Source organism: Schistocerca piceifrons, chromosome 7 (assembly GCF_021461385.2).
Source record: "Schistocerca piceifrons isolate TAMUIC-IGC-003096 chromosome 7, iqSchPice1.1, whole genome shotgun sequence".
NCBI lineage: Eukaryota > Metazoa > Arthropoda > Insecta > Orthoptera > Acrididae > Schistocerca > Schistocerca piceifrons.
In genome coordinates, this window is record NC_060144.1 from 510,979,236 (window position 1) to 511,001,244 (window position 22,009).

The 22,009-nt window shown below is 45.7% G+C and overlaps 1 protein-coding gene across 1 annotated transcript in view; it reads left to right on the forward strand.

Moving 5' to 3' along the window:
• Positions 1 to 398: 398 nt before the first annotated feature.
• The window catches only part of LOC124709054 (myrosinase 1-like), a 108,306-nt gene continuing 86,695 nt past the window's right edge, over positions 399 to 22,009 (forward strand). The window contains exons 1-2 of the mRNA XM_047240702.1: positions 399 to 564; positions 17,060 to 17,193. Coding sequence (XP_047096658.1) covers positions 399 to 564; positions 17,060 to 17,193 — 300 coding nt within the window. The remainder of the gene's footprint in view (positions 565 to 17,059; positions 17,194 to 22,009) is intronic.

The following is a 22,009-nucleotide window of genomic DNA, read 5'->3' on the forward strand; positions in this document are numbered from 1 at the left end:
CATCTACTTCCTGCCACTGCAACTTTGCACCGTGGCACGGACGGCTTAGTGCCCGCACGACTTTTGCCTCTCTCTGGTTCGAATGTCCCACCGTCGACCAGTAATGGAAGATGTCCTCGAACCCGTCTGTCTACTCAGTCTGTCACCAACGCAGCAGGTATTATTAATTTAATCTCTCGTGGTTGTAAGTACTTCTCGGCATCAAGGGCACCTCACAATCTTATCAGCCCTGATTACTTCCTGTCGCGATACAATCACGTACATTTTTAACATGCTTTCTTCAATAGACTCTCTGAAAGTAATAAGTACTTGAAACAAGCGGCTACAGATTGCAAGCACGAGACGTATATAAACGGCACTGAAATGACGGGCCACGGTCGAGACCGTGTCGGTACGAAATGCAGGGAGCGGCGTTACTTGCCGCGGCGTTGGCCGCCCTGAGTCTGTTGCAGGGGGTTCCCCTTAGAGCGGCGGCACAGAGAGCTGTCAACCAGTTCCCAGACGACTTCTACTTCGGCGCATCCACTGCCTCCTACCAGATCGAGGGCGCTTGGGACGAAGATGGTGAGTCCCGCGTTCTCACATGCTGTGCAAACGGGAAACTAGAGGATAAAATAAACTGGGTTGTTAATATCTACATCTACATCTACAACCATACTCCGCAAGCCACCTGACGGTGTGTGGCGGAGGGTACCTTGAGTACCTCTATCGGTTCTCCCTTCTATTCCAGTCTCGTATTGTTCGTGGAAAGAAAGATTGTCGGTATGCCTCTGTGTGGGCTCCAATCTCTCTGATTTTATCCTCATGGTCTCTCCGCGAGATATACGTAGGAGGGAGTAATATACTGCTTGACTCCTCGGTGAAGGTATGTTCTCGAAACTTCAACAAAAGCCCATACCGAGATACTGAGCACGTCTCTTGCACAGTCTTCCACTGGAGATTATCTGTCATCTCCGTAACGCTTTCGCGATTACTAAATGAACCTGTAACAAAGCGTGCTGCTCTCCGTTGGATCTTCTCTATCTCTTCTATCAACCCTATCTGGTACGGATCCCAAACCGGTGAGCAGTACTCAAGCAGTGGGCGAACAAGTGTACTGTAACCTACTTCCTTTGTTTTCGGACTGTATTTCCTTAGGATTCTTCCAATGAATCTCAGTCTGGCATCCGCTTTACCGACGATTAATTTCATATGGTCATTCCATTGTAAATCACTCCAAATGCCTACTCCCAGATAATTTACGGAATTAACTGCTTCCAGTTGCTGACCTGCTGTACTGTAGCTAAATGATAAAGGATCTTTCTTTCTTTCTATGAATTCGCAGCACTTTACACTTCTATACATTGTGATTCAGTTGCCATTCTCTGCACCATGCGTCAATTAGTTGCAGATCCTCTTGCATTTCAGTACAATTTTCCATTGTTACAACCTCTCGATGCCAAAGTGGGTGTAGAATTCGCGCTTTCAGTAAATCTTATCGCCACTGTGTCAGCAATAAAATTGTCTTCCAAACTGTGGCAGACACTCTGTCTCTTTTGCACACACACACACACACACACACACACACACACACACACTCGTGTTTGCCCCTCCTCCTCCTGCACCTCCCCTCCTCTCTCTCTCTCTCTCTCTCTCTCTGTCTCTCTGTCTCTATCTCTCTCTGTATGAGCTTATGGAGTGCAGTAGAGGGAGCAATCTGGATATCAGATGACGGCTGAAATGATCTCTATTGCAAAAATCTACTGATACCCGTATTGCTGGCACCTGTTTTGATCACAACCGAGGTAGAACCTTCCTACACGTCGGTCAAGGGCCTGAAGATGACGTAATAAAACGCTGAAACTGGTTACCAAACAACGTAAGGATGGAAACCACATGGCTGAAAGGTATTTAATTTGACATCCTGTATCGAACAGCCGAGTCCTGCAACCATCTCTAAAAAGATGGACATATAGAGACATTAGTTTCTATCTCAGCCACAGCTAGACAAAACGACAGGTAGAAATGAAATTCCATTACATGCTGCAAAAGACAGACTATCCACATTATTCTTATCTAATACGTTCCGAGTACAACAAATAAAAAAAAATGGCTCTGAGCACTACGCGACTTAACTTCTGAGGTCATCAGTCGCCTAGAACTTAGAACTAATTAAGCCTAACTAGCCTAAGGACATCACACACATCCATGCCCGAGGCAGGATTCGAACCTGCGACCGTAGCGGTCGCTCGGCTCCAGACTGCAGCGCCTAGAACCGCACGGCCACTCCGGCCGACAAAAAGAAAAAACTTTTCGTATAGCTCCACATCATTCTGCGTTTTGAAAGTAAGACTGATAGATGTTTCTTGTGAAAGTTTGTGATACATGCTGTCCAGTCACATTAATGCGATCATCTGTCAAAAGTCTGAATGACCACTGCTTGCAGCGTGGACCGCTGCAAGACGTGCAAGAAGAGAGCAAGTGAGGTTGTGAAAGGTATCGACAGGGATGTGGAGACATGACAACTCCACTGCCGTGTATAGCTGCGCTACGTTTCTCAGATGAGGATGAATGACGCGAACAGCCCGATCGAGTTGGTCCCACAAATTCTCGATTGGGTTTAAAGCCGGGGAGTTTGGTGGCCAGCGGAGAAAGGGAAACTCATTCTGGTGCTCTTTGAACCACGTACGTACAAGGCGAGCTGCGTGACATGTTGTACTGTCCTGCTGGTGGATGTCATTGTGCCAAGGGAAAACAAACTGCATGTAGGGGTCGACATGGTCCCCAAGGATATATACACTCTCATGTTGATACATTGTACTTTCCAGAATGACGAGATCATCCAGGGAATGCCACGAAAACATTCCTCGGATTATAACGCTCTCTCCTCCGGCCTGAGAGTTTGCTTTCAGATGTTTCACATCGTCCACGCCAACTCCCATCGGTCCAATGGAGCATAAAATATGATTCATCTGTGAAGGCCACTAAGTGGACGCCAGGTTGCGGTATTGCAAATTTATTTACTTATTCATTTATTGCCAAATTATAGACCTGTTATCTCATGTTTTAAAAACAGGTCATACATCTTACAGTTTTCGTTTTTATCCACAACGTTTTAGAATAATTTAAGGTTGAAATACAAATAACATTTTATTGTTTTTAACGAGAATATAAAAAGATGATAGGATAGAGATTTGTTAGTGCCATCACCGATTGTGACTAACGGTGAATACCTCGGAATGGTATTGCAAATTGCAGACTTCGCCACCAATGTACAGCAGTCAGCATGGGTGCATGAACCATTCACTTTTCTGTGGAGGACCATAAGCAGCAACGTTCGCTGGTCGGTCGTTGAGGAGAGACTGTTGGTAGCCCTGGGGCAGGCGGTTAGTCGCTCAACAGTTGCGCATCTAATCGCCCGTACACATCTCATCCGTGGTGCAGCACAGCTATCTCGGTGTCAGTTTTGGATAGTGCCCCTTCGCCACACACGGCAACTTTAACCATGGCGGCACGCGAACAGTTTACAAACTTAACCGTTTCAGAAATGCTTCCACCCTTGGCCCAAAAGCCAATGATCATGCCCTTTTGGACGTCAGATAAATCTCTCCGTTTCCGCATTACAAAAACGGCTACGCTGTTTCCAACGTCCCACCGACGTACGTTACGTACCGTCTACTGCTAGTGCTGCCACCTGACTCTGTGAGTGGTTTTTGCATGTTGACTTCGAACGTAGGCGGATTTCATATTAACGTGACTGTCCCGTATAGTAGCATATAAAGATATTTTGTTGCATGACCAAGAAACATTGTACTGAACCGCAACGACGATGGTACTAGAAAAGCAGAGAGAAAATGCGGCTTTGTCTGCTGCATGCGTAGTGCTGGTCTGTTGATTCATGTTTCATGCGAGTAAACTGACTCGTAACCCAAGAGCAATTAGATATGTACGAAGGCAGTTCAATAAGTAATGCAACACATTTTTTTTCTCGGCCAATTTTGGTTGAAAAAACCGGAAATTTCTTGTGAAATATTTTCAAACATTCCCGCTTCGTCTCGTATAGTTTCATTGACTTCCGACAGGTGGCAGCGCTGTACGAAGCTGTTAAAATGGCGTCTGTAACGGATGTGCGTTGCAAACAACGGGCAGTGATCGAGTTTCTTTTGGCGGAAAACTAGGGCATCTCAGATATTCATAGGCGCTTGCAGAATGTCTACGGTGATCTGGCAGTTGACAAAAGCACGGTGAGTCGTTGGGCAAAGCGTGTGTCATCATCGCCGCAAGGTCAAGCAAGACTGTCTGATCTCCCGCGTGCGGGCCGGCCGTGCACAGCTGTGACTACTGCAATGGCGGAGCGTGCGAACACACTCGTTCGAGATGATCGACGGATCACCATCAAACAACTCAGTGCTCAACTTGACATCTCTGTTGGTAGTGCTGTCACAATTGTTCACCAATTGGGATATTCAAAGGTTTGCTCCCGCTGGGTCCCTCGTTGTCTAACCGAACACCATAAAGAGCAAAGGAGAACCATCTGTGCGGAATTGCTTGCTCGTCATGTGGCTGAGGGTGACAATTTCTTGTCAAAGATTGTTACAGGCGATGAAACATGGGTTCATCACTTCGAACCTGAAACAAAACGGCAATCAATGGAGTGGCGCCACACCCACTCCCCTACCAAGAAAAAGTTTAAAGCCATACCCTCAGCCGGTAAAGTCATGGTTACAGTCTTCTGGGACGCTGAAGGGGTTATTCTGTTCGATGTCCTTCCCCATGGTCAAACGATCAACTCTGAAGTGTATCGTGCTACTCTTCAGAAATTGAAGAAACGACTTCAGCGTGTTCGTAGGCACAAAAATCTGAACGAACTTCTCCTTCTTCATGACAACGTAAGACCTCACACAAGTCTTCGCACCCGAGAGGAGCCCACAAAACTTCAGTGCACTGTTCTTCCTCATGCACCCTACAGCCCCGATCTCGCACCGTCGGATTTCCATATGTTTTGCCCAATGAAGGACGCAATCCGTGGGAGGCACTACGCGGATGATGAAGAAGTTATTGATGCAGTACGACGTTGGCTCCGACATCGACCAGTGGAATGGTACCGTGCAGGCATACAGGCCCTCATTTCAAGGTGGCGTAAGGCCGTAGCACTGAATGGAGATTACGTTGAAAAATAGTGTTGTGTAGCTAAAAGATTGGGGAATAACCTGGTGTATTTCAATACTGAATAAAACAACTCCTGTTTCAGAAAAAAAATGTGTTGCATTACTTATTGAACTGCCCTCGTAGTTTTGTGTGGGGAACACTGACGGTGCAGGAACGACATCCGCCCACGCTCTGACATCGACATGCCAGATTCGTTAATAACCATGTCGACCGTGCGCAGGTACGGGATGAAAGATAGGACAAAGAAGGAAATTGGCGGGGCAGCACCAGAATACATTCTGATCTAAAACCACCTCCAGCTGGTAAAGTTGTATTGTTCTGCTACTAGTTTTGACGTTAAGTCATCGTCTGGCAGATTTCAAATTTTGAAATATAAATTTGGAATACCTTAGATACGATATCTATTTAGCCAGTAAATGTAAGTGAGCCTGGAGAATGGCACGACGTCTTCGAGACTATAACACAAGTTAGTTACGTGATTGATTGTGGCAGATGTGCAAATCTACCACACCAAGCACACTTTTACTGTTGAGGCTCAAGGTTCGCCATACGGAATATAGCTAGGCAGCCTCCAGTGGCAATGTACAAAGGGCGTTCAAAAAGCTTTGCACAGTCGTCTCTAATTTTTTATTTTTTGCAGGACGAGAATGAAATTTTTTGTGAACATACTTGGAACATTTAGCTATACATTGAGCCTACTCAATGTAGCCTCCATCAGCTGTGACGCATCTGGCTCAACGTTCTTTCCGTGATGTAAATGCACTTTGGTAATATTCTGGGGATTGACTTTTACACCATCGCTTGACACAGGAAATAAGGTCTTTCTCACTTTCAAATGTTTTACCGCGTAAGCCGGCCGAAGTGGCCGTGCGGTTAAAGGCGCTGCAGTCTGGAACCGCAAGACCGCTACGGTCGCAGGTTCGAATCCTGCCTCTGGCATGGATGTTTGTGATGTCCTTAGGTTAGTTAGGTTTAACTAGTTCTAAGTTCTAGGGGACTAATGACCTCAGCAGTTGAGTCCCATAGTGCTCAGAGCCATTTTTTACCGCGTAGATGGATCTTCAGACGACCAAAGAGGTAAAAATCAGGCGGAGCCAAGTCCATACTGTAGGGAGGATGAGGAACAACTTTCCGATCCATTTTTCTGATTTTCTCCTGCGTCATAAGGGCTGTATGGGGTTTGGCATTGTCATGGTGTAGTCTGATGAGCTGACCCTGAAGCTGTGGTCTGTGGGTCTTGATGGCAGGTCGCAGCTTGTCCAATGACAAACAGTAACGGTCCCTGTTAATTGTGGAGCCAGGTCGAAAAAGTAAATGAAAATGACACCACACTGACCCCAGAAGAAGGAGGCTATCACCTTTCGGCGTGCTGTCCGTGAAAGTCTTGGTTTCTTCTTCCGAGGGGAATTCGAATGACGCTGCTCCATGGACTGGGTCTTACTCTCAGGTTCGGACAAAAAACAACCATCTTTCATCCTGGGTAATGACGCCGTCAAAACACTGTTTCCACTCTTCAGTAAAGGTCTTCATGAGACCCTCGCACACATTCTTCCTCATCGTTTTCATTTCTCTTGTCAATAATCTAGGCACCCAACGTGCGCAGATTTTTCTGTACCCTAGTGACTGTACCAGTGATACTCAATAACAAACGAGTCATTTCAGCAAGCTGTCGTGTCGTCACACGTCCGTCATTCTGGATGATTTGATCATTGGTCTCCTTATTCACATCACTCACTGCCGTCGATGGTCTACCGTATCGTGGATTGTTCAATAGAGAGAAATCACCTTCTTTAAACCTCTGCAACCACCGCTGGATACTGCTGCGACGGTTGTCGCAACCTCACAACTACTTCACGGTCCATTATGGCTCATCTGTAAATAAAAGAAAATACTTTTATATACTAACTTATAGCTAAATGTTCCAAGTATGTTCAGAAAAATTTTATTCTCCACCTGCAAAAAATAAAAAAATTAGAGACGACTATGCGAAACTTTTTGAACGCCCTTTGTATACTGTGTGACACCCACAACGTTTAGTGTAGTGGTCTTCCAGAGTAAAATGAAGAGCCTTCTGTTCAAATAAAAGATAACGTAGGTGATATATTAAAGGTGAAAGTCAATAAAGATTGATAGAGAATCTAACACGGCAGAGCTGGTTAGACAATATGGTACCTGAATATGATAGGATACCATACGATGGTAGTACATTTCTTTGTTATTTAAATGAATACTGAGATCAGACAGCTGAGTGAACTTATTCCCAACAGATCGAGCGTCCATTACCAAGTAGGTATCACACCAGTAGCTGAAGATTACAGAAACAATCGCCATCAAAAACTTGTGCAATATTCAAAATTTAAAACTCTGTTCCCGTTCAGCAATTGACGTATATGTTACACATTCACATTCAGCAAATTCACACATTATGATGACTGTCAAACAAAATGTATTTAGAATAGTTCACGGAACATAGTTTTGGAGACATTTATACTCAACAAAAAACATAACTTACTGAATTTCAGTACTTGTTGGAAGCATTCATGAATTTAGGTATAACATTTGATTTTCAAATCGTATTTAACAATAATTTGCTTAGTAATAACTGACACACAGGGTGCAAGCGAATAAAGCAAATATTAAAGCAATTTTAGATCATATTAACTGATTTCGGAATGCGCTTTAACTAAGATCATGTGTTCCACAATCCTATAAAATCTTAACCTGGAGCAGTTTTTAACGACGCGAAAGTCATCATTATTTTCTCCTCCCTCGATAGCGTGAACTTATCACCAGCACTACATACTACCCTACCTTGGGCTAAAAAGTGGCCGATAGCTCGCTTGTCTGGCATCTTTAATTATTCCAACCAATGCTTTCCTTGTTTAACAGTCGACCGCAACGCAATTCCTTCACGTGATGTGCATGCTTCCGGCACTGCCTACAATACGTCACTACACTCACTCTTATCGACTTCTAATGAACGACTCAGCTAATCAACTCCTCTGCGACAAGTGTCACTTATTCTAGAATCAGCAGATTGTGTGCTTGAACACAGAAACCAGGCCTCTCCACTCACAAATATTATACAGACTACTTTGGTATGTCATTTATTTTTAGAGGATACACTATGTGCTCAAAAGTATCCGGACACCTGGCTGAAAATGACTTAAAAGTTCGTGGCGCCCTCCATAAGCTCATGCTGGAATTCAATATGGTGTTGGCCCACCCTTAGCGTTGATGACAGCTTCCACTCTCGCAGGCATACGTCCAATCAGGTGCTGAAACGTTTCTTAGGGAATGGCAGGCCATTTTACACGGAGTGCTGTACTGACGTGGGGTATCGATGTCGTTCGGTGAGGTCTGGTACGAAGTCGGCGTCCCAAAACGTCCCAAAGGTGTTCTATAGGATTCAGGTCAGGACTCTGTGCAGGACAGTCCATTACAGGGTTAAATTGTCGTGTAACCACTCTGCCAAAGGTCTTGCATAACGAACAGGTGCTCGATCGTGTTGAAAGATGCAATCGCCATCCCCGATTTGCTCTTCAACAGTGGGAAGCGAGAAGGTGCTTCAAACATCAATGTAGGCCTGTGCTGTGAAGGTGCCACGCAAAACAACAAGGGGCGCAAGCCCCCTCCAAGAAAAACACGATCACACCATAACACCATCGCCTCCGAATTTTACTAGTGGCACTACACAAGCTGGCAGATGACGTTCACCGGGCATTGGTCATACCCACACCCTGCCATCGGATCGCCACATTGTGTACCGTGATTCGTCACTCCACACAACGTTTTTCCACTGTTCAATAGTCCAATGTTTATGCTCCTTACACCAAGCGAGGCGTCCTTTGGCATTTACCGGCGCGATGTGTGACTTATGAGCAGCGGCTCGACCATGAAATCCATGTTTTCTCACTTCCAACCTAACTGTCATAGTACCTGCAGTGGATCCTGATGCAGTTTGGAATTCCTGTGTGATGGTCTGGACAGATGTCTGCCTATTACACATTACGACCCTCTTCAACTGTCGGCGGTCTCTATCAGTCAACACACGAGGTTGGCCTGTACGCTTTTGTGCTGCACATGTCCCTTCACGTTTTGACTTCACTATCACATCAGAAACAGTGGAACAAGAAATGTTGAGGAGTGTGGAAATGTCGCGTACAGACGTATGACACAAGTGACATCCAGTCACCTGACCACGTTCGAAGTCAGTGAGTAACGCGGAGCGCCCCATTCTGCTCTCTCACGATGTCTAATGGCTACTGAGGTCGCTGGTGTGGTGCACCTGGCAGTAGGTGGCAGCACAATGCACCTAATATGAAAAACGTATGTTTTGGGGGGTGTCCAGATACTTTTGATCACACAGTGTAACTACTAAGTAAGACTTCCAGTTGTAACGTGCTGTCTTAATTAGCACGTTTGCTTTGCCAACAGATGTCAACTTTATTGCTTCAGTTTACGCCACAGTATGACCATACTCAGTGTTCCTCCAGAAAGCTGTCAAGACCAAACCTCGAAACAATAATAAAAATAATGTATTCTTGCAGTGCGTATCGCATCGATAAAAATTCTTTCACATCTAAAATTCTAACTGCTGAGATTACTGCATTTCTGTTACATACAATACATAAACATTTCCCTAAAAATAACAACACAGGATCCAGAAACTACTGTACATTGTCGATTAGTGAAAAGTTTGTTACAATTCGTCTGAACCAATAAAGTTAAATAGATTCAGAAATACATGTAGTAAACGGTTTAAGTAGTTCACGCTTCCCAAAACATGAACTGTGGTTCCCTTGCGGTGCGTGTCTGAGGGTACCTTGAGTACCAGTGTCGCTTCCGCCTTTTCCTGTTCCAGTCGCGAATGGTTCGCGGGATGCACGACAGCTGGTAAGCCTCTGTGTGGGCTCGAATCTCTCATATTTTGTCCTCATGATCTTTTGGCGAGACATGCATAGGCTGACTCTTCTAGGAACGTACGCCCTCGCAGTTTTAACAGTAGACCACACAATGATGGAGAACGCAGCGTCTGCCGCAGGAGTTGGCTGAACATCGGCGTGACGCTTTCGCACTTAATAAATGAACCTGTAACGAAACGCACTGCTCTTTTTTGGTTCTTCTCAATTTCTTCTATCAATCTTGACAGGTACGGATCCCATACTGACGAGAAATATTCAAGTATTGGATGAACGACCGTTTTGTAAGCCATATAACGTTTCCCCAATGTATCTCCCGTCGAAACAGTTTCATTAACTGTCGTATTGTGCTCTGTTACAAGGTACAATTCGCCAAAGAGGTTTGCCAGGTATCAATGTTCTACAACAATTAACCCACGTAAAAGTGATTACCTGAGTTCTACCAAAATGACTGCAACCTACTCAGCTACTGAGCAGCTGTTCAGGTCAAGGTCCAGACTATTTACTATGCAATCAGTTACATAAAATACATAACTATCGTCTGGAAGAGATCCGACTTCAGGCGCAATATTCGACAAGTATCTCTCCAGATAAAAGTCCTTATCAAGTTGGGGCATACTTCTAAGAAATTCTTCTAAGCCCCCTCACGAAGGGATGAACGGGGTGGACGAGCGGCCGCCGTCAAAGGCGGCTCGTCGTAAATACATGCAACATAGCAAAAGGTTCACTTTCTCGAAACTCTGTAATTGTCTCCCATGGCAGCATTTAAGTTTGAAATATGGCCGGAAGGTGCCTTCAAATTATAATGGTGCAAGAGAGGGGCGATTTATGACGTCACTCTCGGGCTCACGACGCTTCCAACAACAAGGTGTCGACACATGCGGAAAAGAAACGCCGCAAATCAGAAGTTGATGTGATGTGTAATGTGATGACGTCACATTGGCAAAAAATTTCATTAAGACCCCGTCCATCGCCACCGTGGAAGTGTCACATGATGAGAAGGTTGTCACACCCCTCTTACCCACGTTTCACTCCTCCTTTAGAAGCGGAGTTCATAACAGCGACACCCAGTGTTGAAACGACGCAGTTTTCTTATGGTTGGCAGAGGAAAAGATTTCAGACACACCGCCGCTCAGAACAGACACGAAAAGGCCTCAGGGGACGGCATTAAGGACGTCAGTGAACTTACCCTTTTCCTGTGGCCGTTGATTCTCGTAAATTTCGCGGTCGGAAACGACAGTTCTTGATAACCTTTGACGCTACTCAACCATCAGACTTTTCAACTCCTCTCTAAGGACATTGTTGGATTTCACCCACATTGAACATGGCAACACTCATTTGGAATGCAGTGCGACTCCATATTTTTGCTCTCGTGTACAGGCTGGAGTCACTAGGGACCATTCAAAATAATTGATCGAAATTTAAAGGTGGCAGGTAGCAGCAAAGTGTGCTCGTCCTTTTTCAGCCCTCGTGCTTCGCCCCCTCCCGCAGCGTCCTCATGGAGGGGTATGACATTAATACACTTCTGGCCATTAAAAGTGCTACACCACGAAGATGACGTGCCACAGACACAAAATTTAACCGACAGGAAGAAGATGCTGTGATATGCAAATGATTAGCTTTTCAGAGCATTCACACAAGGTTGGCGCTGGCAGCGACACCTACAACGTGCTGACATGAGGAAAGTTTCCAACAGATTTCTCATACACAAACAGCAGTTGACCGGCGTTGCCTGGTGAAACGTTGTTGTGATGCCTCGTGTAAGGAGGAGAAATGCGTACCATCACGTTTCCGACTTTGATAAAGGTCGGATTGTAGCCTATCTCGATTTCTGTTTATCGTATCGCGACATTGCTGTTCGTGTTGGCCGAGATCCAATGACTGTTAGCAGAATATGTAATCGGTGGGTTCAGGATGGTAATACGGAACGCCGCGATGGATACCAACGGCCTCGTATCACTAGCAGTCGAGATGACAGGCATCTTATCCGCATGGCTGTAACAGATCGTGCAGCCACGTCTCGATCCCTGAGTCAACAGATGGGGACGTTTGCAAGACAACAACCATCTGCACGAACAGTTCGACGACGTCTGCCGCAGCATGGACTATCAGCTCGGAGACCATGGCTGCGGTTACCCTTGACGCTGCATCACAGACAGGAGCACCTGCGATGGTGTACTCAACGACGAACCTGGGTACACGAATGACAAAACGTCATTTTTTCGGATGAATCCAGGTTCTGTTTACAGTATCATGATGGCAGCATCCGTGTTTGGCGACATCGCGGTGAACGCACATTGGAAGCGTGTATTCGTCATCGCCATACTGGCGTATCACCCGGCGTGATGGTATGGGGTGCCATTGGTTACAGGTCTCGGTCACGTCTTGTTCGCATTGACGGCACTTTGAACAGTGGACGTTACATTCCAGATGTGTTACGACCCGTGGCTCTACCCTCATTCGCTCCCTGCGAAACCCTAAATTTGAGCGGGATAATGCACGACCACATGTTGCTCGTCACAATACGCCAGTCACTACTCTTGATGAACTGTGGTATCGTGGTGAAGCTGCATGGGCAGCTGTACCTGTACCCGCCATCCAAGCTCTGTTTGACTCAATGCCCAGGTCTATCACGGCCGTTATTACGGCTAGAGGTGGTTGTTATGGGTACTGATTTCTCAGGATCTATGCACCCAAATTGCGTGAAAATGTAATCACATGTCAGTTCTAGTATAATATATTTGTCCAATGAATACCCGTTTATCATCTGCATTTCTTCTCGGTGTAGGAATTTTAATGGCCAGTAGTGTACATGCGTGACGTAAATGGCAAGGGGTCCCTCCAAGACCCGCCATTTTGGCAACACTCCCAGTAGCACCCACTCACCGTTACTGAGAATTTTGAAAATGTACCTTTGCAGAGACAACCTGCAACGTAGTCCTAGACCCCTGTAAGCAGGCAGCTGGAATATGAGGGGTGTCGAGAGGTTGCCTGTCTACACACGCCTAGGACTACACAACAGGTTTTGTTTGTAAATATACATTTGTAAATATACATTTTTAAGGATAAGCACCCTCCGTTGCTTCGCATCACGTTCAAATTTCGTCGAATGGTTTTGAACGATCTCTAGTGGTTCCAAGCTTTACACGAGAGCAAAAAATGTAGCCGCACTGCGCTCCAAAGGGGTACGATAACGCTCAATGTGCGTATAGCCCCGCAATGCCCTTAGAGAGGAGTTGAAATGTCCGAGTGCATCAGCAGCGTCAAAAGTTGACGAGAACGTCGTCCTGTATGTCATCGCACTGAGAACTCTCGGTTTCGTCCGCGAAATGTACGGATATCAACGCTCCAAGGAAAAGGTTGGCTTCATTGACAGCCTTTATGCCACCCCCCGAGGCCTTTTTCTTGTGGATTCTAAGTGACTATTTGCCTGAACTCGTTTCCTCGGTGAGCCATAAGCAAAACGCGTCGTTTCAACGCTGGATGTTGCTATTCTGACCTCTATCGCAGAAGTGTCAAGAGGAGGAGTGCTATGTGCGTAAGTAGGGGTGTGATGACCTTTCCAAGGTGTGAAAGGCACACGGTGGCGCTGGCCACAATGCTGGTGAAATGTGGTGCCAATGTGCTATCAGTAACCCACATGAACTGAGCTCTGGCCTTTTGTTTACATGTGTCGGCACCTTGCCGTCTGAAGGGTCGTCGAGTCCGAGTGTGACGTTGCAGGGTGCCACGCTACTGCATCACTACAGAAGAAGATTGTAGACACATTTGCGTCCAATTTCATACTTATACGTCGCTATGGTAACAGGTACGGGGTTCCGAAGAAGTGATCCTTTAATTCTGTTGCGCAGAGTAGAGTCGGTCTCAGAAGTAGACGCAGCTGCCTCTCCACGTAACTCCGCTCGTCGCGGCGTGCAGCCCACGTAAATACCCGGAAGGCTGACCGATAGCGAGAAACGCTCTATTTTCGCCCACATAGCAGGCGATTCCCTCAATAGGTCGCGTTTAAACTACGGCTTTAGCTGAATGGTCTCTCTCCGCTTAAAACCTGCTAAGTAGGCAACTGTATAGCATGGAGTCTCTCTGCCCCGTAACCTAAGGACATCACACGCATCCATGCCCGAGGCAGGATTCGAACCTGCGACCGTAGCAGTGACGCGGTTCCGGACTGAGCGCCTAGAACCGCACGGCCACCGCGGCCGGCACAGGAAGCGAGTTCTTCGTACAAGTACTCGTAACATGCAACCTGTGATGCCAATATTTCCTCCCCAGAAGCAAGAAATCGCTCTTGCAAGATACTAGTAAATTGGTAAACTGTTACATTCGTGAATTCCATGTTTTGATGTTGTGATCTTCAATCAATATTGCTACGATACTGCTCCCCTGCTGGTCTATCCCGTTGAAGTTTCATCATCTCGGCAAAACTGCTGTGACACACATCCACTCTAACCTCTTCACTACGCCCTAGCCTTGTTGTCCCTCTACTATTTTGAACACATGTCCCTCCATTTCCAAATTAATCACTCCTTGATGCTCCAGGATTGGTCGTAACCCTTCTTTTAGTCAAGTTGTTCCATAAACTTTTTTATGCTCAATGCGATATACTATTTTCGCGGAGCATTTAATCACTTCCCGAAGAGCACTAGTGTTCTGAGGGACACAGTTTGGGGAACTCTTGTCTGCAGCAATGATATAACCTTCAAAATAGTTCCCATTGCATATTATATACTTCCTTTGAGTCGGTGTTGGTCTAAGGCGGTTGTAATCTTCAAAGGCTTCAGCACCTTTTTCGAAATGCTTACACCACCTGCAGACCTTTGTTTTACTCTTAGCTGATTCACCAAGAGCAATATTCACCATTTCTAAAACTTTGCTGCAGTTTGTTCCAGTCTCATAGCAAACTTTAATACAAATTCTCTTATGCATTTTTATACAAAAAAAAAGATAGCAGATATTACTAAATGTATGTATCCTTTTCAGCAACTGACACCGGACTAAATGCCGACAATGGCTAACAATGCACATTGACTTTTCTCACATGTTACCAGTTCTAAAACGAAAGAAGAACTTGAATATAACTGATATAACACGTGAAATTACAAAATTCTCGTTCGTTTTATAACACAAAGCGTATTTCTCTTCTCAGACGAGCTTTTCTAGTTACTGCCAGTCTGCATATTGTATCGTTTCCGCTCCGACCATCGTCAGCTATTTTGCTGTCCAGATATAAAAGCTTCATAACTTTTAGAGTGTCATGCCCTAATGTAATTCACTCAACATCTCCTGATTTAATTAACTACACCCCGTTACTCTTGTCTCACTTTTGTTGATGTCTGTCTTACAATTTTTTCTTAAGACGCTATACATTCTGTTCAACATACACTATGTGATCAAAAGTATACGGACACCTGGCTGAAAATGACTTAAAAGTTAGTTGCGCCCTCCATCGGTAATGCTGCAATTCAATATGGTGTTGGCCCACCCTTAGCCTTGATGGCAGCTTCCACTCTCGCAGGCACACCTTCAGTCAGGTGCTGGAAGGTTTCTTAGGAAATGGCAGCCCATTCTACACGGAGTGCTTTACTGAGAGGAGGTATCGATGTCGTTCGGTGAGGTCTGGCACGAAGTCGGCGTTCTAAAACATTCTAAAGGTGTCCTATAGGATTGAGGTCAGGACTCCGTGCACGCCAGTCCATTACAGGGATGTTGTTGTCGTGTAACCAATCCGCCACAGGCCGTGCATTATGAACAGGTGCTCGATCGTGTTGAAAGATGCAATCTCCACCACCGAATTGCTCTTCAACAGTGGGAAACAAGAAAGTGCTGAAAACATCAATGTAAGCCTATGCTGTGATGGTGTCACGAAAAACGACTAGGGGCACAAGCCCCCTACATGAAAAACACGACCACACCATAACACCACCGCCTCCGAATTTAACTGTTGGCATTACACAAGCTGGAAGATGACGTTCACCGGGCATTGGCCATACCCACACCCTGCCATCGGATCACCACGTTGTGTATCGTGATTCGTCACTCCACACAACGTTTTCCCATCGTTGAATCGTCCAATGTTTACGCTCCTTACACCAAGCGAGGCGTCGTTTGGCATTTACTGGCGTGATGTGTGTCCTATGAGCAGCCGCTCGACCATGGAATCCAAGTTTTCTCACCTCCCGACTAACTGTCATAGCGCATCCAGTTTGGAACTCCTGTGTGATGGTCTGGATAGATGTCTGCCTATTTCACATTACGACCCTCTTCAACTGGCGGCGGCCCCTGCCAGTCAACAGACGTGGTCAGCCTGTACGCTTTTGTGTTGTACGTGTCCCTTCACTTTTCCATTTCCCTATCACATCGGAAACCGTGGATCCAGGAATATTTAGGAGCGTGTAAATCTCGCATACAGAAGTATGACACCCAATCACGTGACCACGTTCGAAGTCCGTCAGTTCCGCGGAGCGCCCCATTCTGCTCTCTTACGGTGTCTAATAAGTACTGAGGTCGCTGATATGGAGTACGTGACAGTAGGTGGCAGGTCAATGCACCTAATATGAAAAAAGTATGTTTCTGAGGGTGTCCAGATACTTTTGATGACATAGTGTATCTTCTAACCGGTTTACCGTCTCCAACAAAATTAACGATGACACCTGTAAACCTTGGAGTTTTCACTTCTCCCTGAACTTGAGTTTCCTTTTTGCAGATTTCTAGTTGGCTTCTCGTACTGATTGCTCAGCGTACGTATTGAATAATATGGGTGATAACTTACAAACCTGTCTTATTCACGTCATAACAACCACTTCCCTTCCATATCCTTCAGAAGTTACAAGTGCAATGTGGTTTCTGCACAGGTTGTACGCACACTTTCGTTACACTATTTTGCCCAAATTTGCTCCAGAATTTGAAGGAGTATGTTCCACGGAACATTGTGAGAAGCACTTTGGCAGTGAGCTGGATATCTGAGAGCGAGCGGCTTACGCGTGTTGCAGGCAAGGGAGAGAGCATCTGGGACCACATGCTGCACACGCAGCCCAACCTGACGGCCGACGGCCTTAACGGCGACGTGGCGGCCGACTCGTACCACAAGTACAAGGAGGACGTGCAGGCGCTGGTCGGACTCAACGTGAGTGCCTACGTCCGTACTCCTGCAGGCCACTGCGGAGTGCGTGGCAGAGGGTATTTCCCAATGTGCCATTTATTGGGGCCTCTTCCCATCCCACTCGCATCTAGAGCATGGGATGACCGATTGATTAATCATCTATTGCTGACGTGCTGTCGGTTGGACCACCGAGCAACAGAATCAGGAAATATTGTTTTCTTTATTCTATGTCACTTTTTTGTTTTCAAATGGAACTATTTGGTCCTGGAGACTTTTTCAAGTCTCCGACTTTGTATGTAAATGCAGATTCAAACGGCGAATAAGTATTTGTACCAAGGCAAGGATTCGAACCCGGGTCTCCTGTTCACTTGGCAGATGCGCTAACCACTACGCCACCCGTGCACAGACTACTACAGCACGCCTCCCTCCTCAATCCAACATCCCACTGAGGAGGAAGGCGTGCTACGGTAGCCCGCGCAGCTGTGCAAAGCCACTGTGCCAGAATGGTCCAGTAGTTAGCGCATCTACCTAGTGAGCAGGAGATGCGAGTTCGAATCCCGGCCTAGGTACTGTAAGTAGGCTGTTTAGGTTTTTATGTTGGTAACGCCACGTAGCGCTCAATATGAAGATCACTGACTGTGCTGTGTGAAGTCTGTGGCTAGTTGGCATTGTTGGAATATTCGCTATTGTAGTGTTGGGCAGTTGGATGTGAACAGCGCGTAGCGTTGCGCAGTTTGAGGTGAGCCGCCAGCAGTGGTGGATGTGAGGAGAGGGATGACGGAGTTTTGAGAACGGGTGATTTGGACGTGTGTCCATCAGAGACAGTAAATTTGTAAGACTGGATGTCATGAACTGATATATATATATATATATATATATATATATATATATATATATATATATATATATATATATATAGGGTGTTACAAAAAGGTATGGCCAAACTTTCAGGAAACATTCCTCACACACAAATAAAGAAAAAATGTTATGTGGACATGTGTCCGGGAACGCTTAATTTCCATGTTAGAGCTCATTTTAGTTTCGTCCACCTACGCTCGATGGAGCACGTTATCATGATTTCATACGCGATACTCTACCTGTGCTGCTAGTGCCTTTACGAGTACGACACAACATATGGTTCATGCGCGATGGAGCTCCTGCACATTTCAGTCGAAGTGTTCGTGCGCTTCTCAACAACAGACTCGGTGGCCGATGGATTGGTAGAGGCGGACCAATTCCATGGCCTCCACGCTCTCCTGACCTCAACCCTCTTGACTTTCATTTATGGGGGCATTTGAAAGCTCTTGTCTACGGAACCCCGGTACCAAATGTAGAGACTCTTCGTGCTCGTATTGTGGACGGCTGTGATACAATACGCCTTTCTCCAAGGCTGCATCAGCGCATCAGGGATTCCATGCGACGGAGGGTGGATGTATGTATCCTCGCTAACGGAGGACATTTTGAACATTTCCTGTAACAAAGTGTTTGAAGTCACGCTGGTACGTTCTGTTGCTGTGTGTTTCCATTCCATGATTAATGTGATTTGAAGAGAAGTAATAAAATGAGCTCTAACATGGGAAGTAAGCGTTTCCGGACACATGTCCACATAACATATTTTCTTTCTTTGTGTGTGAGGAATGTTTCCTGAAAGTTTGGCCATCTCCTGTTCACTTGGCAGATGCGTCAACCACTTATGCCACCCTTGCACAGACTACTATAGCACGCTTCCCTCCTCAATCCAACATCCCACTGAGGAGAAGGGCGTGCTATGGTAGCCCGTGCAGCTGTGCCAAGCCACTGTGCCAGAATGGTCTAGTCATTATATATATATATATATATATATATATATATATATATATATATATATATATATATATATATAAAATGACTTTTGAACACTATTAAGGTAAATACATTGTTTGTTCTCTATCAAAATCTTTCATTTGCTAACTATGCCTATCAGTAGTTAGTGCCTTCAGTAGTTAGAATCTTTTATTTAGCTGGCAGTATTGGCGCTCGCTGTATTGAAGTAGTTCGAGTAACGAAGATTTTGTGAGGTAAGTGATTCATGAAAGGTATAGGTTATTGCTAGTCAGGGCCATTCTTTTGTAGGGATTTTTTAAAGTCGGATTTCGTTGCGCTAAAAATATTGTGTGTCAGTTTAGTGTTGACCAGAATAAGTAAAGAGAGTAATATCTGAGTACGTTCGCCGGCCGATGTGGCCGAGCGGTTCTAGGCGCTTCAGTCTGGAACTGTGCGACCGCTACGGTCGCAGGTTCGAATCCTGCCTCGGGCATGGATGTGTGTGGTGTCATTAGGCTAGTTAGGTTTAAGTAGTCCTAAATCTAGGGGACTGATGACGTCAGATGTTAAGTTCCACAGTGCTCAGAGCCATTTGAACCATTTTTTTGAGTACGTTCAGTCCTGCTCAGCTGTTTGAAAATCAAATAACGTAAGGGGTTTATCAGCACAGTAATTCATTAATTTTTCAAAAGGGACGTTTCAGTACAAGTTTATATATTTTGCCTACTGGCTACCACTTTCGGTACCAAGTATTATCATTAGGCCATCCTATTACCAAAAATCACGATACGTGCTTAAACTAACTCTTTAACGAACGTTTTCAAAATATTTATCCCTATGATAGGGGACGAGTGGTACAGAGTGGGACCTTAAAAGTTTTCTCATCACGCATAGCCATACAGCACAAACGAGCGAGGTGGCTCAGTGGGTAGCATACTGGACTCGCACTCGGGAGGACAATGGTTCAAACCTGTGTCCGGCCATCCAGATTTAGGTTTTCCGTAATTTCCCTAAATCGCTCCAGGCAAATGCCGGGATAGTTCCTTTGAAACGTCACGGCTGATTTCCTTCCTTCGAACTTGTGCTCCGTCTCTAAAGACCTCGATGTCGACGGGGCGCTAAACCCAATTTACGTTCCTTCCTTCCGTACAGCACCACCAGAATGAGGAATTAGCGTTGACGTTCTTTGCGGTCTTCCGCTACTACCAAATCCCACTGATGCAGCGTTTCACGACAGCACGTTATGTACGAGGGGTGGCTATTAAGAACGTGTCGGCTTGACGAACTGCGACTCGGCGTGGAGGGAAGTGCCGAAGAGTTCCACGGTACACATGGACACTGCTGGCACGAAAAGGAAGCTGGAAGTGCGGCCAAAGATCGCCAACTGAGAGTTGCCGAATAATACGAGGGTACTCCCAAGACTAAGGTCTCCTTTTTTTTATAAGCACATAGACCTGTTTATTCCTACAATGATTTACACCAGTTTACAGCTTGAACATTTAGCTATTTTTCGACATAATCACCATTTCTGTCGATGCATTTTTGTACGCGCTGTTGCAGTTTTTGTATGCCCATGTCATACCAGCTCGCCGCCATGCTGTTCAGAAAGTTATGAACCTCTTCTTTCACCTCGTCGTCCGAGATGAATCGCTTTCCGGCAAAATGTTCTTTTATCTTAGGGAACAAGTGACAGTCACTGGGCGCGAAGTCAGGACTATAGGGTGGGTGGGTGATTATGTTCCACTGAAACTGTTGCAGGAGAGCAACGGTTTGCCGAGTGATGTATGGGCGAGCATTGTCATGGAGAATGTGCACGCCCTTGCTCACCATTCCTCTTCTCCGGTTCTGAATTACCCCTTTGAGTTTTTTCAGAGTCTCACAGTACCTGTAACCGTTAATTGTGGTCCCAGTTGGCATAAAGTCGACCGACAATACCTTTTCCCGATCCCAAAAAACGGTTGTCATGACTTTACCGGCAGACTCTGTTTGTTCGAATTTCCGCGGCTTTGGCGAAGTACGATGCCGCCACTGACGTGTTTGTTCCTTGGTCTCAGGTGTAAAGTGGTATGACCAGGTTTCGTTATCTGTGACAATAGAGTCCAGAAAGTTGTCCTGTTCGGCTGCAAGGCGGTGAAGAAATGCGCGGGAAGTATGAACTCGTTGCCGCATGTGGTCCTCAGTCAGCATGCGTGACACCCATCTTGCGCACACCTTCCGGAAGTTCAATGTTTCCGTTAAAATTCTGTGAGCGGTGCTTCGGGAGACCTCAGGAACCAACGTGCAGAGATCATCCAGGGCGATCCGCTAATCTTCACGCATGCTTTGCTCAACCGTCAACACTGTCTCCTCAGAAATTGACGGTCTCCCGCTCCTTTCTTCGTCGCGAATTTCGGTCCGACCATCTGCAAATCTCTACACCACTTATGAACGTTTTTGACATCCATGCACGACTCACCATACACTTCCGTCAATTGGTGGTGGATTTCAATCGGCGTAGTGCCCTTTGCGTTCAAAAACCGAATAACTGCACGCAGTTTGCACTTGACGGTAACATCCAACGGGAGCTCCTTTCTCAACGGCTGCCAAGCCAAGACTGAGCGCCTCAGCGCGGCGTGCGCATGTTTACACACACCGCGTGAAGGACTCATAACAGTGTGAACAACTGCCACACAAACAGAGTTCTGTACTAATAAAAAAAATAGGAGACCTTACTTTTAGGATTACCCTTGCACGTAGTCACACTGAGCCACTGTTCCCTATGAATGCTGTGTAACTTTTCAGCACAAATAATTTTGGTTTTCTGTAAATAATGCAATTATAATGAAAGCACACATTTGATTAACTAATTCAAGGTTAGAATGATATTTTATAGTGGTACTCATCAAATACAAACAGTGCATAGAAACAAAGAAACCTACGAGGGGGTGAAATAACTAATACAACACATTTTTTCCACGGTCACATTCGGACGAAAAAATGCAGAATTGCTTGTGACACATGGTGAAGTATTGGCCTTTCAGCCTCTACATTTTGATGA